The 19,267-nt window shown below is 40.6% G+C and overlaps 1 protein-coding gene across 1 annotated transcript; it reads right to left on the reverse strand.

The window, feature by feature from the left end:
* Nucleotides 1-892: 892 nt before the first annotated feature.
* On the reverse strand, nucleotides 893-18,430 carry itih5 (inter-alpha-trypsin inhibitor heavy chain 5). The gene is made up of 14 exons (XM_053314099.1): nucleotides 18,145-18,430; nucleotides 18,015-18,059; nucleotides 17,188-17,351; nucleotides 15,560-15,661; nucleotides 13,645-13,916; nucleotides 13,349-13,524; nucleotides 12,893-13,009; nucleotides 9,246-9,417; nucleotides 8,546-8,855; nucleotides 5,392-6,056; nucleotides 4,537-4,590; nucleotides 2,940-3,056; nucleotides 2,472-2,849; nucleotides 893-1,245 (listed from the first exon to the last, which is right to left on the reverse strand). Exons 1-14 carry the CDS (start codon nucleotides 18,268-18,270, stop codon nucleotides 986-988), a joined length of 2,958 nt encoding a protein of 985 aa, XP_053170074.1. The 5' UTR covers nucleotides 18,271-18,430; the 3' UTR covers nucleotides 893-985.
* Between the last annotated feature and the right edge of the window lie 837 nt (nucleotides 18,431-19,267).

Genomic DNA, 19,267 nt, shown 5'->3' on the forward strand with positions numbered 1-19,267 from the left:
TATGTACGTTTCTTATTATTATTATTATTATCATTTCTTTTGTATCTTGCAATTTATCATAAAAAGCTACTTCTGTTCACCTGTTTACATATGTCAAACAATACAGGTTGACATGTCCATAATGTTTTTTTTTATATTAAAGTGTATCTTGTGTGTTTTTTTTTTTTTTTTTTAAATAAACCAAATTATGAACATGTGGATCAAATGACACAACGCAAGTGTCACTAACTGGCTGTAATCTGCCACGGTGCTTCTTACCGAATGTATCTCTTTAAATCTGTACTATGAATAAAGATGATTGACACATGCACTGTTGTGTGGTGGTGAATTCCTGCAGCGACCGGGTCAGAGCAGCCCGATGACAGACAAACTTGAGCAGTACCTGGCCGCAGCACACCTGTGTGGGCGGAGCCAGCAGCCCTGTGACCTCCAGCTGATGACAGGGAGGACTATAGAGGTGTGTGTGTGTGTGTGTGTGTGTGTGTGTGTATTTGTGTGTGATGTATGTAAGGTGTGTATCTAGTCATTGCCGCTGAGACAAGGAGTTAGTTACCGGGTTCGTCTCCGCGGTAACCAGGTGTGATCTTGAGCTTGAAGTTGACACGTTTTGAGACATGTTGACGTACATATATTTGGCGTGTGAGGGGAAAAAAAAAAAAAAACACTTACAAATGGGGACAAAAGTAGAGCTGCTTGGTTTAAGTCTCTAAAAAGCAACTTTTAAAATGTAGATTTAAATGTTTTATTTACAATTACAAAATTACTGTAAAAAATAATACACATCATATAACAAAAAAAACATTAAAATTCTATTAGAAATAGTAAAAAAATATATTAAAACAGAGAAAACTGTAGAAAGGACACTGAAATGTTTGGAGTTTGTAACCCTTGTCTATTGGCTTGTGATATTTATGGATACTGGGTAAAATTAGTTAAGATTTAAAATAATTAAATGCCACAGCTACAGTTCGTAGTGGTCGTTGTCTCACACTCTGTTAGTCCCGTGTGGCCAGTCCCCTGTGTCGAACATGTGTGACATCAAATAGTCCTCGTATTGTCCGTCTATCAGCTTTGCCGCGTTGTTCTTGGCGAACCAGCAGTTCACGCTCTGTGTCCCGCTGTAGATCCGTCTGCTCTTCTCAACAACCGGCACTGAGCGGTTTTTCACTTTGAGGACCTGCGAGGGTTTCATGTCTCCTTCTGCTGGAAGCTTGGACAGTCCCACTTCTTCATACAGGAACTGACCTAAAAGTATAATGAATCAGAGGTTTAAATTAATTTAAAGTCTTAAGAGACCAATGTTAGAAATATAGGATTTCATGATAAAGCCAAACTTTTGGTGACTAGATCTTTCCTCATTTTGGGTCTAGTGTCCAAAATCTTTGCTTTATCATTAAATGCGCATTAGACCTAAGTGTGCAGAGCCTTCTTTTCTCCCTATTTGACTTTTGGCCTTCTTGCAACTTAAGGCTGATTTATGCTTCTGCGTCGGACGCCGTCATTGTCCTTTTGAAATTCTGGGTCGAGACAACGTGTGTGTGTGTGTGTGTGTGTGTGTGGTTTCAGAGGAGTCTCTATCTGTATCTTTGTTTATCTTTCGGTCACAGTAGTATGTAGCATTGTGCTATGTGCGCTAATAACAGAAAACGCATACCTTTTGTTCATTATTAATAAATAAAGCAACTGCTGGAGGAACTGATGCTTTGACCAGACCAATCACAGCCCTTGTGGTCCGCGTAGTTAGGATTTTTTGGAGGTGCAAGTCAGGCTATGGCATAGACGGTCCGACGCAGAAGCATAAATCAGCCTTCTTTTCTCCCTATTTGACTTTTGACCTTCTTGCAACTTAGCATTGTGTCACTGGTGCAGAGTGACAACTAGGGAAAGACTCTCTAACAGTATTGAACACTGAACTGAAACTCATGCAGAGTCAGACAGGTTTCACTGCAGGTTCAGCAGAGTGGCACTAGATTATACAGCATCATGTCTTTGTTTTTACACAGTGACTTGAAATAAAAGTAATCCAGTATCTGTGTTCAGGACTTCAGTTGAAGGTATCTGATATATGTAGCGTTAAAATTTCCTCTTGTCAATTTCATCCATGGGACTCACAAGAGACGGATTAAAAAAGAGCTTGACTAAAGGTCACTCCAGAGGCGCGGAGCACATTATACAAGTGTTTTTATGGGCTGAGCAGTCCTCCCCATGACCAGTAATATGGTTTTAATGGCCAGTAATGTTTTTAGTGACCCCTTCAGGCTGAAATTTCCACCAAAGAAATACTGAAGCAGATTTTCATGAAACTTCTAAGGTAGTAATGACGCTGTGGCCTTTTTCCCTCAAGAATATTGTAGTTTTTAGTGGTTGATATCAGGCTTTTAGTTGTGTTAAATGACGAATAATGATTAAATGTATCATCTACTCAGTCATCACTCATTACAAATGAAAAGATTGAACTTGTCTGGACTTACCTAACAGACCATGGCAGTTGTTGGACAGCCCCTTGCTGTTACCGATGTAGAACCCCAGATGGTCTCTCTGGTACGGAGCTGGGTTCTTGTACTGGTGCAGCAGGATCACAAAGCTGATGTTTCCTCCGACCGTCACAGTCACGTTGGACTTCCCCACAATGGCCACTGACAGCACGCCGCTGTCCACAGAAACTGTGGAGTGGCAGGGCAGAACCATACGGTCCCGCCCGTCCAGGATGACTTTCTTAGGGGTCACCTCAATGTAGGCACGTTTGGGATGATCCACCACGATGGTGATGGTGCTGAAGTAGGTACGCTGTGTCTTGTGGCTGCCTGGTGGAGGTGGGGCCCCGATTAGTTTACCATTCACGGTCACACCTGGAGACATAAATGACCCACAGAAGGAATAAATTATGTAATCATGATGTGAAATAAGAATTTTATTTATTAATGCGTCACAAGTCTTACCGGAGTACTTGTGGTCAGAGACGAGGCGAAGGACGTGCCCAGGCTCGCCGTTGATGTTGAAGCACACGGTCAGTTTACTGAGGGGGAACTCAACCACAAAGTGAGGGTCACCGTCCGCTGAGGTAGTGAAAGTCAAAGGCAGGGACACAAACAGAAGATTAAAAAACATCAGGAATGTAAAAGTGAGCCTGTGAGTAGACTGCTAGTAAAGTAAAATGACCCATTTTGAGGGCATTTAATATATGTCTGATTAAAAACTGTGTGTCAACAGTAACAATAGATTAATTTGTCCAATGGTTCTCAAACAATTTGGCTTGGTCTTGTGAGCCATTGTAACAGGTTGCAGAGATTTTCACCTCTTACCTTCACAGATTGTTTAATTTGAAACACATTTAGAGAATAAGAGCGAGACAGAATTTTAAAAGAAAAAAAAGATCTTGAAGAAAAATCATCATTGTTTTTTCATTCATCATGTTATCTGATCACCCTTTGAGAGACTTGACCTGCATGTTGGTATGAATAAGGGAAAGGAACAGTTTTATTTGGTATGATAGAGTTGTTAGTTGTGATTCAAGGGGCAGGACAGATAAGAAAAACAAAAAAATAATTTGGTTAAAAAAGAGAGCACTAGTGCAACAGAAGGTAGAAGTGGAACCGGGCTGGTAGTTACAAAATGACCAAATTCTCCTTGTTCTAATATAGAAATAGTAAAAACAACTGAAACTTTTTTTTTTCCTCATTTGGGCACCCTGGTGACCATGGCGTTATTGTGCCAACCATGAACCAAAACATCCAGGTTTGCATCTGGCCGGAGACCTTTTGTTACGAAGGTCTCCATTTCCTGTCATTTCCAGTCATTTCCTGTCATCTCCCTATTGTTGGCCATCAAATAAAGGCACAAAATACACTCAAAAGTTGGACATTTCTCTACATATGAGAAAGCCTAGTATAAAATGACAAACAAATAAAGGCAATGGCAGATCTGTAGTGAGGGGTTATTTTCTGATTTTTAAAGTTAAAGCTTAATTTCTGTTCTGTCACATCGTTTACATCTTTAGCTGGAGTCTTCTCTGACTTGTGAGAACCAGCTAAGATGAATAGAGAAGTGATGAGATGATAGAGCAACAGTAATGACAGGGTCATTAACCCTCACTAACCACCTCTGATGGGGTCCCTCTATTTAGTGTAACACAAACATCCACTTCCCAACTCTGAATGCTTTCCCATTTGGCCGTAGTGTATGTGCGTGTGCGCTCACAAACACGCACTTGCATGTTTAAAGTGCCACGTAGACCCTGTGTTGGTATTTCAATTAGACCTTCTGTGTTCTTTCCTCTTTCCAGGTCATGTTCAGAGGCATCCCTGAACGCCTTGCCGTCTGATCACTGCCGACTGTCTGACGAACATCCAAATTACAGGCCGCCCCCCACACAGAGAGTTTACTGTACATTCCCTCTCTCTTGTCTTTCAGGTCTTCCTATAGATCCTCATAACCATTGCATTCTTGTATACAGTATATAGGGTTCAGAGGCCATCAGATGAAACAGGCAGGGGAAAATGTACAACTGTTTACATGAAGGGAAGGTTATGAAGTTACCTGATGTTTTGGAGATGGTGACGGATTTCTTGGCTGGTCTCCTCTCAACTTTACCTACGAGGAAAAGAATGTTTATCATCGGTGATGAGTCAAAGGGCCGCCATTGTTTAATGCTTCCTCTTAAAAGCTTCCATTAGCGTGATGTTAACTGTTTGTGGGACAGTTATTGGTGTAAAACTGTGTCTAAAGGCAAAGAAACGTGATATATACTGTTACTATTGTTTAAGTATCACCCTCTTTAGCCATTAGATATAGTCAGTTTGATTAGCACAATGTACTTAAAGGAGCTAAGGGACTTTCTATTGCTAATATGTTTCCCACAAGTTGCCAAAATATGACTAAATACACAACTATAAACAGCTATCCCTCACAATGACAAATGTTAGCTAACCTTTCCCACAAGCAGCTATGTTTGTTTTAAGTAGGTATCAAACAACAAATGTAAACAGCTGTGTGTAGGGATTTTATCATATTTTTTTCCTCTAAAACAGCTTCCATATTTGTAGCCAGTGTGTTGTTATAAACTAGTGGAACATTAACAAATACTGTAGATGAATACAACTCTGCTAACTGTGCTCGCAACAACAAGCTTATTTTGCAATATACAACATTTTTCAATATATTAAATATTTTTTTGCATGGACTGTGTTGAAGTGGATTATGCTGCAGGAGTGGATTGAGAAGTTGTAGTAGATATAATGATACTTTAAAGAATATTTGTATCTATATCACCATTTTAATCCATTGTTACAGTTGTGAATCCAAGCTAACTAGCTAGCTAAGTATTCCTTTGTTGCAGTTGTAGGTTTTAGTCCCACTTGTAACAATAACCACATTTAGGAGACAAAACCTTACCCAGTGTGTTGCTCAGACTTGAGCTTGGGCGTCCTGGCTTCTTCCCATCAGGTTTCTGTGGCTTTCCATTGTCAGTGTCACCCGGCAGCTCGTTGGCAGGTGAGAGAGATGAGGAAGGCTTATCCTCATCAGCAGCTGGGGGGATGGTTGGCGCCAGGGCCATGGTGCCATCAGCCAAAACCTCAGGCTTCTCCACCACCAGGTTGGTGAGAGGAGTGAGGAAGTGGTAGGTCATAGACAAATTGGTGGCCTGTTGAATGTGGTCTTCCCTCTCTTTGCTGGTTTGACTGCGCAACCGTGACCGAAGTCCCTCCTTGACGCTCAGGAAACCCCAGACGCGTTCTACAAAGTCCTCCGCAATCGAACCCAAAGCCTTAGATCCAGCTGCCATTGCCGCTGTAGCAGCCTTCACATGCTTCTCAGTCTCCTTCTCTCGTTGCTTCAGTGGCACGTCAGTCTCCAGGATGATGCTCTTGTCATTGTTGCTAGCGGTTACCTGAACGTGAAGTGATTCTATGCTTTGGTTGGTCAGTTTGCCGGCGATGACCATCTCCGAACCGTTGAAGTAGTTGGTGAAGAGATGCTGAGTAACGTATTGGACCGAGTCCTCAGTGTAGTTGATCCTTATGTCAGACAGCAGAGGAGTTCCTATCTCATCGTAGAACCTAAAGTGGGACAAGAAGACACCTGGGATTGTAGATTAATGTTTCAAAAATGATACACAGACAGTAAAATGACCCCTGAAAGTCAAAAATCAAGGTATTTTGTAAATTCTCAAAGCATGTTGACACAATGGTGGCTTCCTCATTTCATTGAAACCAATGCATTGGTGAATAAACCAAGGGTCATTGGGCCAGAACTTTGATGTCGGATCAGCTTTTTCCAGTCAGATATGTACAAGTGCAAATAATATGGTCGTAGCATGTCACTTGAACAAGATCTGAACAGAAAAATATAGATTACTAGTCATATCTAAACAACCTATATGAGCATTATCTGATCTTTAGTCCACATTGGTGAGTATCTCCCAAAACGACCCATATGTCCATTAAAAGATCCCTAAGAGTGTTTCATGGTCTACCACCTCTATGACTAAGGTTCGGATTATGTTTATACAACTAAAACTACTTGGTTTACTACTTTGCTTTTGGTAGGAAACAGATTGTGAAACACATCCTATGACATAAATCCCTCACTTTAAAGGTTTTGCATCCTACTTCTGCTTTCGCTCCTGAAAGAAAGACCAGTTATTCTTTTCATGAAAATCGTTTGTTAGGAAACATGAGTAATTTAAGTGTCAATGCTTTGGATCATTGTTCAAACACTTAGAAAAGTACTGTTTTTTTTTCTGCTGGGGATAGTTTCCACTTGCAACATTGATCAAGATCAAGTTCAAAGCAAGATGTCGGAGCAAGTTAATGGACTTGCTGGATCTTTCCAATATCTTAGACCCTTGTCACGAAGCCTTAGAGTATCACATGTTCCTGGCTTTATTTCTTATTGCTTATTTTTTACACAAACAGTAGCCAAATGTTACCCTATTCTTCTACTGTTCAAGCAGAGCAGTTTTTGGGTTCAGTGCCTTTGCTCAAGGGTGCATTAGTTTGTAAAGGAGCCAAAGATTTCGTCAAATGTTTTGTTGATTCAAACTAGTCACCTTCCGCCCATAAATCTGCTTGTCCAAACCCCTCTAAGCTACTGCGACCCCTCTTCAGAGTCTATGCACACATTCATAAAAGAGTGTGTATAAAGTTAAGACTGTGTGTGTGTGTGTGTGTGTGTGTGTGTATAAGTCCTCTGTCCTGTCCTTGTTGTAACGCCGCGGTAAACCTCCTCACCTCTTAACCAGCGTGTTTGTTCAAGCAGGACCGCGGCTATTATCTGTGGAGTCTATCTGTTAACCTCACGTACATACTCAGACGCAGGTTTCACAACACACACACACATTCCTGCTCAACTGAACAAACACCTTGTGTGTCCGAGTGCGGAAGAAAGAGAGAGAGAGAGGAGAGGAGGGTTGTGTGTAAAGGATAAGGGGAAAAAAGAGAGAGAAAGAGGGTGGCTGTTGTAGTCTGTGGCTGTCACATGTTGAAGTTGATTAAAGAGGTCTGTTGTCAGCACCGTCACATTTGCTGTCTTCGTTCCCTCATAGCTCGATGAGAGATGGAGGGATGTGTCAGAGGGGAGAAGCGAGGGATTAAGGATAGCTAATTGTTTAATAAGAGGTGGATTATACCCTTATTTAATAATCAATGATGTCCTCGTACAAATTAGTTTTGCTTCATGATCTGAAATGCTCAATGTCAAGTGTGTGTTTAGTGGAACAAATAGAAAATTCATTTAGATTAATTAGTGATTTTGGAAAGTGCGATGCAAAAAACACCACAGTGACAACATCATGGATTTTTGGAAAGTTTCTATACAGATCCAAATATAAGAAATAAAAAAATAAATTTGTCTTTGTTTATGTTGAGAGACTTGTGTCTTCAGACCAGGGTCATGCCATTTTAATGCATGTTTAACAGGCGATTTTGAACACTTTCAGTCCAGCATGAGGCCATTTCTAGATCAGTTTTAGACCAATTTTAGGTCAGTTTCCTACTAATATTACACCACTTGTAGACCACATGGGTAGAACAGTGTCAGATCAGTTTCACACAGATTTTAGTGCATTGTCTCTCCAGTGTCAGGCCCAGATTAAGATCTGTTTTAGACTACATCAAACCACTTTTAGACTAGTTTAAGGCCGGTATTAGACCTCTTCCAAACCACATTGTTAGATCAGATAAAGAGACGAACTAGCAAGTTCGCTTGGGGTTAGATCAAGGTTAAGTTCAGGTCTTACCAGAGTTTTGCAAATTGCCCCTCCAGCTGATGCAATCTAGTACCAACCATCTTGTCTTTGATTAGTTTCATACCAGTTTTAGACCATTGGCTTTCCTATCCATATTCTTCTAGGAGTATAGGCTCTTTTGAATTGAAATAGTGAGAAATCTCAAATTTGGTTGCTATTTTTTACAAATTTAAGATGACCACCATATAGACATAACGGAAAATCAATCAACAGTTAGTGAGGAGAATAAGATTGGCATTGAGGGTAGAGATTATAAATGCTCTATAATATCTACTGGCTGAGCAGAAAACACATTCTCACCCTTTGAGCATAGCGCTGGCATCAGCTTCCTCATTGATACGTCTCATCATCCCACAGTTTTCCAGAGACATGCGCTCCAGCAGCCGGTAATCAACATCATTCCCAATCCCGATGCTAAAGATGCAGAACTTTTCCTGCACAGCTGAGCGGGTATTCCCCAGGATCGTCGTGGATTGGATCTCACCAACCGTGGGCCGTCCATCCGTCAGGAAAATAATGAGGGAGACACTATTGGGGTTGACGTTAGGGCCCGAGAGGTACTCACGAAGCAGAGTGGAGCCAGTATTAATGGCACCATCGATGTTTGTGCCTACAGTGGAGGGATATCATCAGAGATTGTTGCTCATGAAAATGTCAAAGAAATGGAAATGCAGTTAGAAAGGCAAACTGTATAAATTTTATTGTCCTTATGCAAAATGAAAACGAACGCTCATAAAAAAGATGTTTTTCCACTTTCAGCCTACTACCAGTATAGTTATGGGTTTTTCAGTGGGGACACCATTTCTAGTCCAAATCTTTGACTATAACCATTTTTACACCAGGAAAAGTCTTCAGCAAACCATTAAAAAAACACTAACTCAACTATCAGATGTGCAGACAGCATTGACTGAAGTTATAGGAATCATGTAAAGAACTACTGGACTATGGTATAACTCTGTAGGACATCAGTTTTTCCATTGGCGCTGAAATAACATCTCACCTCCGTTGGGCACCAGCATGTAAATGAACTTCTTGGCATCTCTGATGTTAAGGGGCGTGACCGGTACGAGACCATTCGGCTGCCAAACTTTGATCTTATTGGAGAAGCTGATGAAGTTAAAGTTATCACCAGGACGCAGATCCTTCAGGATGGTGAATAAGGCATCTTTAGTCTGAGAAAGAGAGTCATGGAGAAAGAGAAGTAATTAATGCCAAAAAACATTATACACAGTGGATGTGCTTCTAGATGTGAAAATGAGTCGGTTTGAGATTCAAGTTGTTGAATAAAAGCCTTCAATGTTCAATACATTTTAAAAGTATTGGATAGTTCAAATAACATACTGAAATAGGGGCAGCATGTTTAGTCATGTAGTTGCCTACATTATGGAGCAACACACCAAAAACCTACAGAGTTCCTTAAAACCTTTCATTTCCATTTTGTAAATTAAGGACAACAATTATTTTGTTTTTTGTGTCCTTTTGAAAAGTGTATTAATGTATAAATCATCAAAAATCATCATTATCAAGTCTGAAAAATGCATTTTAATCTCCCCATCTTCCTTCATAGTTCTCCATAATTTGCATTTTTACACAAAGTTTGACAATGCCTCATCTGTTTTCTGCGCCATTCATCAATGATTCTACATCCATAATATGATGTTAGCTAGAAATGGAATTGAAATAGGTCTTGATATGGGTTTGTGGTAATTAGACTGCTGGTGGTGCATCTACTTTTCATCTCGTGCCAATATTTACTTTACTTGTATTCTACATATGTTGAATTTACTCTGGATACACAACCTGGTTATGATCCCATGCTTATTATATTGTAATGCTATAGAGCTGCAGTGGTGAAAACAAACAAACATAACATCAATTAAACACCCAGCCCTTTGACCAACTGTGGTGCTCCTCAGCTTTGATCTCACTCACTCACTCACACACACACACACACACATGCTTGTATAGCTATCTTAGTGAGGACATTCATTCAAACTAAATGCCTAAACTTGACCCTTACCCTAAACTGAACTCAAACCCCACCCTAAAGCCAACTCTGAAGCCTCAAACAGCTCTTTGAAGGTGTGTCAGAAAGTGAGGACCGTCCAAAATGTCCTCACTTTATAAAAATGTCCTCACTTCCTAGGAATAATCCTTAAACATTACACTCATGAATCAAGCACTCAAGGGTGGAGTTAATAATATAAAAAAATAGCATAAAGTATGTTCGTAAGATAACAGAAAGCTAGTTAATCTGAGTGTTTCAGTACTTTAATCTTAAAAAAAGAGAGTTTGTTAAGTTTTTGACCTATAGTTACACTACACTGCCATGTTAAAAGCGTGTATTCCCAAGTCTTTGCTTTATGGGATATTAATTAATTTCAATGACTTTTGAATGAGCTCCAAATACAGATGTTATATAGTCAAAATGCAAAGAGTGTGTGTGTTCCTTCAGTTTCAGCTGAAACATTAATTCAACTCCTGCAGAAGGATGATGTTTTGTCCCTCTCTTAGCTCAGAATGGGCTTCTCTTGAATGTCCACATTTAAGTACATAGACCAACAAAAACATAAACTTCCTGCTTTTTAAGTCCTGTAGCTTCACAGTCTCAGCATACCCAGATCTGCAGCCCTTAGCGTGGGGGTGACATATACAGTAATTTGGCGCCGAGTGGGAGGTGGGGGGGGGTATTTAAGGACATCAGCATGGACTGTATACAGCAGGGGTCACAACCTCAGCCTGACCCACACTGAAACCCTCTATTGTGGCGCCATATCAACACAATAATACGCACTTGTTGTTCTGTTCCTGCGGGCCAACTGGGGGTTGGCAATGGGTGGGGGGATGGATCAAGGGGTCGAGGGGGCTATTGTCTAGAAAGTTCCATTACCCCATAGACCCTGACCTTCCTCCCTCGCAGCACAGCCTCGTACAGTATATTTCCACTTTTCTCTCTCGCTGATAATCTGTTTTTCAGTTTCCCTGCTCTCTTCTCTGGTTCTGCACTCTTCGCTCTTGGCAGCTGCAGAGATCAGCTCTGAGTCTGAATGGGGGTGGCGGTAGCGGAGGGGGGGGGGGCGGGAAGGGGGGGATTATCGTGCTATTGCAGATGGAGGAAAAGGTCTGATATTGATATTCCAGTGTGGGCGTGAGGAGGTGGTGGGGTGTCAGATTTCTGATGCAATACAACCATTTGAATTTCGGCTTGAAAGCATTGTAAATTGCTTTGCTTGAGAGCAAGCCTGTCTGAAAACTCATCAGATTTTCCCTGACGCACACGGGGAAAGTAAGAGTGATTTCATATCTGTTATCCTGCTCCAAGGTAGAAGCTATAGCTGCATTAGATAAGATGGGCTACAGCACATATATTTACTCTAATTAAGGCCCATCAGATTCAGGCATTTGCAGAAACTGCTCACAGATTAACTGGAAGTAACAAATCAAAACTTAAAGGACCATGCTGATGTTTTGGCATGTTTATCCCATTCGCTACTATTTAATGTTAACAATCCCAACCTTTTTATAGGAAAACATATTTTGGTGACCTAATGGCTGTTTTTCCATTTGCTCTTTGGTTGTTTTAGCTTCCTACTTTTGTGATGCAGGATTGGGCTATTTAGCTGGCTTGGAGAGCGTGAAGGCTCTTTGGACATGACTAGTGTTCACATCTACACAGCATCCTTCTCATTGTAAGATTTTTTCAAAAGTTGTAACTTATAAGTCATGTCTTTGTTTATTGTTATACATATACAGATATAAACCTTTTAAACTACCCTTAAATTTAGTTGTTTTATTTACATAAATTAAGTCACTTTATTTTTTCTACCACGGTTTATGTTTAAATTTCTTGTCAACACTGTTCATAAATGCAATGCTCTTTAAAAGTCATCTCTCAAATCTCAAATATCGGAGCTCACATAAGCAACTAATTGTGCCTTTATAGTAAGGATTTCAAAACTATTGACATTTTCAGTGATAGTATCATGCTAGAACAATAAATGTTACCTATGTAAAATACATTTCATGCTTCTGCAGGTTTATTTTAATAATCTAAAACCAATGGCTGAAAATGAAAAGTATTAATCAAGAACCTGTAAAACAATGGTATTTAATGTACACAAATTGTAGTGAATGTACTTGAATGAACTTGCAAAATGACTGGTACTAAAAATTTAAAACTTTCTCCTTCTCCAATGATAGTACAACTTCCTAATGATGTTCTACTTTCATTTAGCACACTGTACGTAAATGTCTTCCTCTATTCTGTTTTTTTAACCCTCCTGTTGTCCTTGAATCAAGGAAGGAAGGGAGGAAGAAGGAAGGAAAGGAGAGAAGAAGAAGAAGGAAGGAAAGGTGGGATGGAGGGAGGAAGGAGGGAAGGAAGGAAGGAGGGAAGGAAGGGAGGGAGGGAGGAAGATAGGAGTGAGGGAGGCAAGGAAGGGAGGAAGGAAGGGGGGAGGAAAGAAAGAGAGAAGGACGGAGGAAGGAAGGAGGGAAGGAAAGAAGGACAGAAGGAAGGGAGGTAGGAAAGAAGGAAGGAGGGAAGGAAAGAAGGACAGAAGGAAGGAAGGAAAGAACAGTCAAAACAGATGGGGTCAATTTGACCCGGAAGAACGTCAGGAAGGTTAACTGAGCGTGCTGCTTTACCTGTCTAATCTTGGTTCCCAACATGGAGGCGCTGGTGTCGATCACAAACACCACGTTCTTGGGGACAACGGGGAGGTCTTTGGGAGCAAAGTAGTGGACGAAATGGCCGTTTAAAACCTGGGAAAGAAAGACAGATACACAGGAGTGAGCGGCAGTGAGACCAGGTGCAGTAGTTATGTATGATTGGCAAAACTTAAGATTGTTCTGAAGACAGACAGAAGAGTTTGGCAGCGGAGTACGACCGGTGGCAGGAAGCCAGAGAAATTAATGACTAACAGGTGGATGAATGTGTGTGTGTGTGTGTGTGTGTGTGTGTGTGTGTGTGTGTGTGTGTGTGTGTGTGTAGTTGGATGGGAAATTTGTGTGCATGCATGCAAAATATGTAAACTATTCTATTTCTTAAATGCCTTTTTTCGTTGTCTGGTTTCTGTTTTATATGTCATCACATGCTTTCACCTGAATGTCTCCGATCCCCATGTCTCTCTGGACATCGTAGCGGATCACATAGTCTCCCAGGTTGCCGTTGGTGGTGATCCTGGCCTGCTGGATGATGGAAGGACTGAAAGTGATCCTGTAGACGTTGTTCTCGTTTTTGACCACTGTGGTGACGGGAGGCTCAAGCTTGGCTGGAGCACAAAGACAGGAAGTGTGTTTCTGTGTTTGCTACATTTCACGCTACATGCACATGTAGCATGAAATAAAAAATACAACAGATGAAATAGAGATAAAATATAAAATGTAAGACTTTCGTAAACCTGGTGTTTTAGGTGCGTTAGACCCAGATGAGGTGCTAGTACGGCCACTGCGAAGCGGCAGCACCTGCAAGTCCGTGATTGACGAGTGGTCGGCGATGGTGACGTCCAGGCTGAGGCGGCTGACCAACTGCAAGGGCCGCAGGCTGGTCATATGTTCGTAGCGTCCCAGACGACGCTGCAGGAGCTCCTCGTAGGTAAGCAAGAAGATGGCCCTGTTTCGACCCGGGATGCTGGCCGCCATCCTGAAAACCTCCACCTCCGGCTCGGAGCTGGTGGGGGATGAAACAGCGGAAGAATCTGGTCAGCAATACTTCACTAGAGACATGTATATGGATCAAATATATTTCTATTAAAAATATTGACATCATAAGTATTTAAAGGGGCAGTGTGTAGGATTTAGTGGTGTCTAGTGGAACAGACTTGGCAGAAATATAATATTCATAAGTATCTTTTTATTTGTGTGTAATCCCATGAAAATAAGTATCATTTTGTTTTCATTACCTTAGAACGACCTCTTTATGTCTTCGATGGAGGCCGTCAACACTGGCTACAGAATGCCTTTTTTCAGTTTTTGTGAATTATGTGGCCAATGTACGATGTCTGAAATCTGTGACCTCGCCACTAGATGCCACTATATTCTTCACACTGGTCCTTTAAACAACTATGCTGCTGTGTTGCATGTTATCCAGTCTGCTACAAATCACATTTATATACTTTATGTGTCTTTTTTGACACTATCAATGGAAGCCTCCAAATGCTGAAATATATAAATAGTGGCTTTAAGTTATTGCAAGCCATTCATCTCAGTGTGGTAGTGAACATGAAGATTCAAATGTGAACCTTTTACATTTTTAATTACAGTAAAAAGTGCATTCAAAATGTATATTATAAAACTGCTAGTATGCTTTAGGTAATGTTGTAATGTTGCAATCTGTGGTTTAGTCAAAAGCTCATATGTGGAGGATCAATTAAAATCTGTGTCCTCTATGTGCTGCTTGTGACCTTTCAGTGTCAGAGTCCATAGATTGTATTGAAGTACATTTTCAGTGTATTATCTGATACTGCCACTAGGGGGTACAAAAGTTTTAGCTTTAACATTATAAATGATAAAACTAAGCCACTTTAATGTGTGTCATTATGCGCAGCTTTTATGACCCAAGCCCTCTTCACATTTCAGTGTTAACAGATTGAATGAAATATGAAATATAAAGAGCACAAGCTGTAAACAGACCATTAAATATAGATGACAGCAAAAGAGAAACATTGGAGCAATTAGAGAAGGGAGGAGTACAGATGAGGGGGGAGCGGCAACCTTAAGAGTCTCCAAGTGGTGATGTTATGAATATGGCATTGCTGCTTCTGTCTAATCTCACATCTTCCACACGTCAACCCCCCCTCCCTACTTCCTCCTCCTCCTCCTCCTCCTCCTCATTTACAGTGGAGTCAATGAATCACAAAATCTCATTTTATGAAATGTCGCTTTTTGCCCTTAACAGCTGGAAACGTGAGGTCACTTCTTCCATATGTCACCCCTTTGCCTCTGCAGGGTCACACGCAGATTTATATGACAAGTCTCGACTCTGGAGCAACGCTGTAACTCCAGACTTGCCTCTGTCTGCTCACACACACACGCACGCACACACACACACACACACACACAGACACACACACACACACACACACACACTTGTAAAACACTCACTTGCCCTCTGTGATTGCCTAGCTGCCATAGAAGAGGTTTTAGTCGGGATATTATTAATCTCTGTTCGCAAAATAGGAACATTAGAGGGAGCAAGGTCTGCTGTGTAATTAGGAGGAGACGCCCGAGGGGGATCAGACGGCAGGAGTGGCCACACACATACTTAAAACGTGCACAAACACACACACATACACACTCTCAGGTTTGTCTTACCTTGCGTCACCTGACTCTTTGTTCTTGGGTTTACCGTTCTCCTGCTTGACCCTCTTTTGCTTCGGCATGACCTCACTCTGGTATACACGCCCTCCGATGATCCTGGTGCACGGGGTCAAAGGTCAGAGGATTAGCGCTATTCCTCATATTCAGGACCACCTATTGTCACGGTTTAAATGGGGGCTTTTTGGACAAAAGAGTGAATTTGTGGACAAAATCCAATTGCTCCCTATTTACGGGGCAACATGAATGAACCTTGGCGTTAAGCAGTAAAAAAAAATAAAAGAAGTTGTCTATTATTTGAAGGCACTTTGCTCACATCTCCATGGCAACTGAGACATCATAAACCCCTCCAGCTCCAGTTTGTGCCCCTTTTATATGATGTTCTGAAGGTCTTTTAACATTTTGCTACCAGAATCTTCAAAAGCTCAAAAAATATTGCATCTGTTGCATCATAAAAAGTAAATTATGTTGTGACTGTACTTTATTTTATCTAGCTAGAGAAATTGTATCTATTCTTACTGTTTTTGTGAAAGATACACAATATTAAAGCATTTATTTGTATTAAAACATAACATATTGGAAAGACAAATGTTTTGGTTTATGGGAGACAAATTGAGCAAACAGATATGTGTTTTCTGGCTGCCATCTTGCATTGGTTTGGGAAACAGAGTCACAACTTGGGAAAGTGATTGAAAAATCTTATTATCTTCTGATTGTATCGTGCAGGAGACGACATTCTCAACGTTATTTCAAACAGATGTTTAGAAGAGTGTTTGATGACTATGGAAATATCTTAACAGCGGTAAAGTTGCGAAACAACTTTCTGAGTTTTTCAAAGATTGCAAAGTATTTCTCTGGAAATTGGACCGTCTGTGATTACACTGGGACTCAAATGTAATAGTGATACATGAGACACACTTTGGAGCTTAAATCCCTGTAGATTTTACAGCTTTTACAACATCTGTCATTTCATTAAATCCTTTTTTAAAATTTCCTCCATAAAATATCTTCCAAAACTTTCAAATCTGCAAAATTTAATGACTTCCTGGGGACAAATTAGAGCAAAGACTGACATAATGAGATTGTTATTTGATGATTTGTCCTTCTTTAGAGGGAACTCCTCTCTCCTGATGACATTTTTTTGTTTGTTTGTGTCAAAAAAGATTTTGTAGCATTTATGGCTCAATATCTGCTCTCGATTTTAATGATATTCCAACCTGTGGGTCAGGACTCAAGATAAATATGATTGGCCACAAGATGGAAATATTTCCTTTCATTTAACATTCATTTTTGGGACTTTTCTGTAATTCTTGCCATTTTTTCTGGTTAACTCTGGTTACACTTTGGACAAAATGTATGATGGAAGTTCAAGTACAGTAGATGCTTTATTGCACAGTCCTAAAGGTTGGGAACCTCTGTTGAAGAATATTATATCTTTAAAGTACAGTATCCCCATCTTTCATTCATTTTATGCTTTTTTTGTGATATACAAGGTTCCCAGGTGATAAAAGTGTTATTAAAATTATAATTTGTATCTTAATTATGCTTTGATTTGACCTATTTCGATTTTAGATCCACTGTCTGTGAGTCATTATTGCTTATGGAGTGACCCGCACGGCTCTTACATGGTGAAGTTGGAGACGTAAGCGCCAGCGGGGATCTGAAAGTGGAAGACGCCCTCAGCAGCGGTGGTGTGCCGGTTGAGCATGGCGCAGTACACCGCGGTGAAGGCGTAGCGGGAGATGATGGTGGTCTTGATGGAGAGTTCCTGGATGTGAGGTTTGGTCTGCTGCTCAGAAGAAACATTTTACGCATGAGGTTTTTATTTCCTTCAATACTTACATACTTTTACGCATTTCTTTTGCGCATATTGACACTTATCCAAATTTATCCAAATTGCAATTTCTATTACCCTAGACAACCCATCCCCGGGGAACTGGGCTTCCCCATAGCTACACTAACCAAAACAGAGGCAGAGGAATTTGTTTCCCCCCTATGAACTATGATCCAGTGCATTACAGCTCCTCTGGCACATCTGCGCTCTTGGCGGATCCCCTGTGCGTCACGCCCAAAGCGCACAAGTTTAAAAATGACAAAATACACTGCGCTAAACAACTTAAACTGGGTCATGCATTCCAGGTCACTAATCAAATGCTTTGGCAAGAGACGTTTGATTTCGGTAACCTTAGACAGCTCAGAGCATTAACTCATTAACTCCCCGAGCATTGACAGATTATAAGATATCAATATTTATCAGATCTAAGAAACCAAGGTAAGGATGTGGCATTGCTTCTTTACCTTGAATTTCAAATGTATCCCCTTTAAAATCTCTTGAATAAAAAAGAAAATGCGGACTCAGTGTTTGTCCAGAAGCTACAAAACGTTATCGACCGGATATCAACACTCTCAAGGCTCAAATAGCTTCATAAACCTGCAGAAAAGTTGACATTACCTTGTTTAGTAAAGTTTTCACCTGCCGAGGAACCCTGCGCGGCGCCTGTGGACACAATAAGAGAGTCAGGTGGGGGGTGGGAAATCCAAACACCAGAATATGCAGCATCTCCATCTTTTAAATGTCTTACAATATCTAAGTCAAAATCTGCCAAGTCGTAATCAATATCTCCAACATTTCCAAACTGGGATTCCTCCAGTTGCCCCAGTATGCTCGGGGTGAAGCACATCATCAGCAGAGTTAGCAGCAGCAGCATCTTGATAATCTTTTTTTTTCTTTTCCAATTTAAAGCTCAAAAAGATAAGTGGGACATTATCTCCAGATTCTCCGAGTCATCCACAGTGTTGTAGAGAAGAAAAATACACCCACCCACTGGAGAAAGAGGGATGGAGTGTTGTCAGTCCCACTTCAGGATGAGTTGGTGGTAATTTGGACCAGTGCTGCTGTTGCCTTCAGGGCGCGTAGGAATTTTTAAAAATCCCCTGAAGAAGTGAAAACTGTTCAAAGCAGCAAGGAGAAGAGTCGATATGACTTGAGGCAAGATGATGATTTCAGGCTCAATGTAAAGTTTGGGATTAATGAACAATGTATTATAATTCATAGTTTATTATCCTGCATGTCCATCACCTGCATTCACACAAATCTCCTAAGAAACATGACACATTTTACTTTTTGTTCCCAATTGGCAGTTCACAAACCTTTTTTTTACTCCTCCTCAACCTGCAGTTCATAATCAGCTCTTGATCCAACACCCAGATGTTTTTTCATTCTGTATAATATAACTGATGTTTTTCCACTACATAGATGACTTTCACTTACCTTTTTTGGTGGATTTGTTTATTCTTTCTTTTCTTTCTTTATTCTTTCAACGGTGTTTGTTTCCCCATCTGGCTTTTGCAGGACTAATACTCTGTTTTGGTCATTTAAGAATACACTTTTCAACTCTAAAGTTCCAAGTGTTGATGCACAGTTGTAGAAATGTTTTGGTCGGTTTTCTCCTGCCTGTGTCAAAGTCAATGGCCAGTATTTTTTGATAATCTTGACTTCCAAAAGTGCCATAACAGCTCAGGTAAATCAGTTTTTAATAGTCACATACAGTCATAACCACAGTACAGCATAGCGCAATTTGACATACAGAAAATATTAAAATCTCTGTAACCTCAAGCTGGTTATGGCCACCAAAAGAAAAAGACTAGACATAAATGTTAAAAACAGATTCGACTGATTAATAAAATAATGAAGATAGCTTGCCT

This window comes from Scomber japonicus, chromosome 23 (genome assembly GCF_027409825.1).
Source record: "Scomber japonicus isolate fScoJap1 chromosome 23, fScoJap1.pri, whole genome shotgun sequence".
In the NCBI taxonomy this organism is placed as follows: domain Eukaryota; kingdom Metazoa; phylum Chordata; class Actinopteri; order Scombriformes; family Scombridae; genus Scomber; species Scomber japonicus.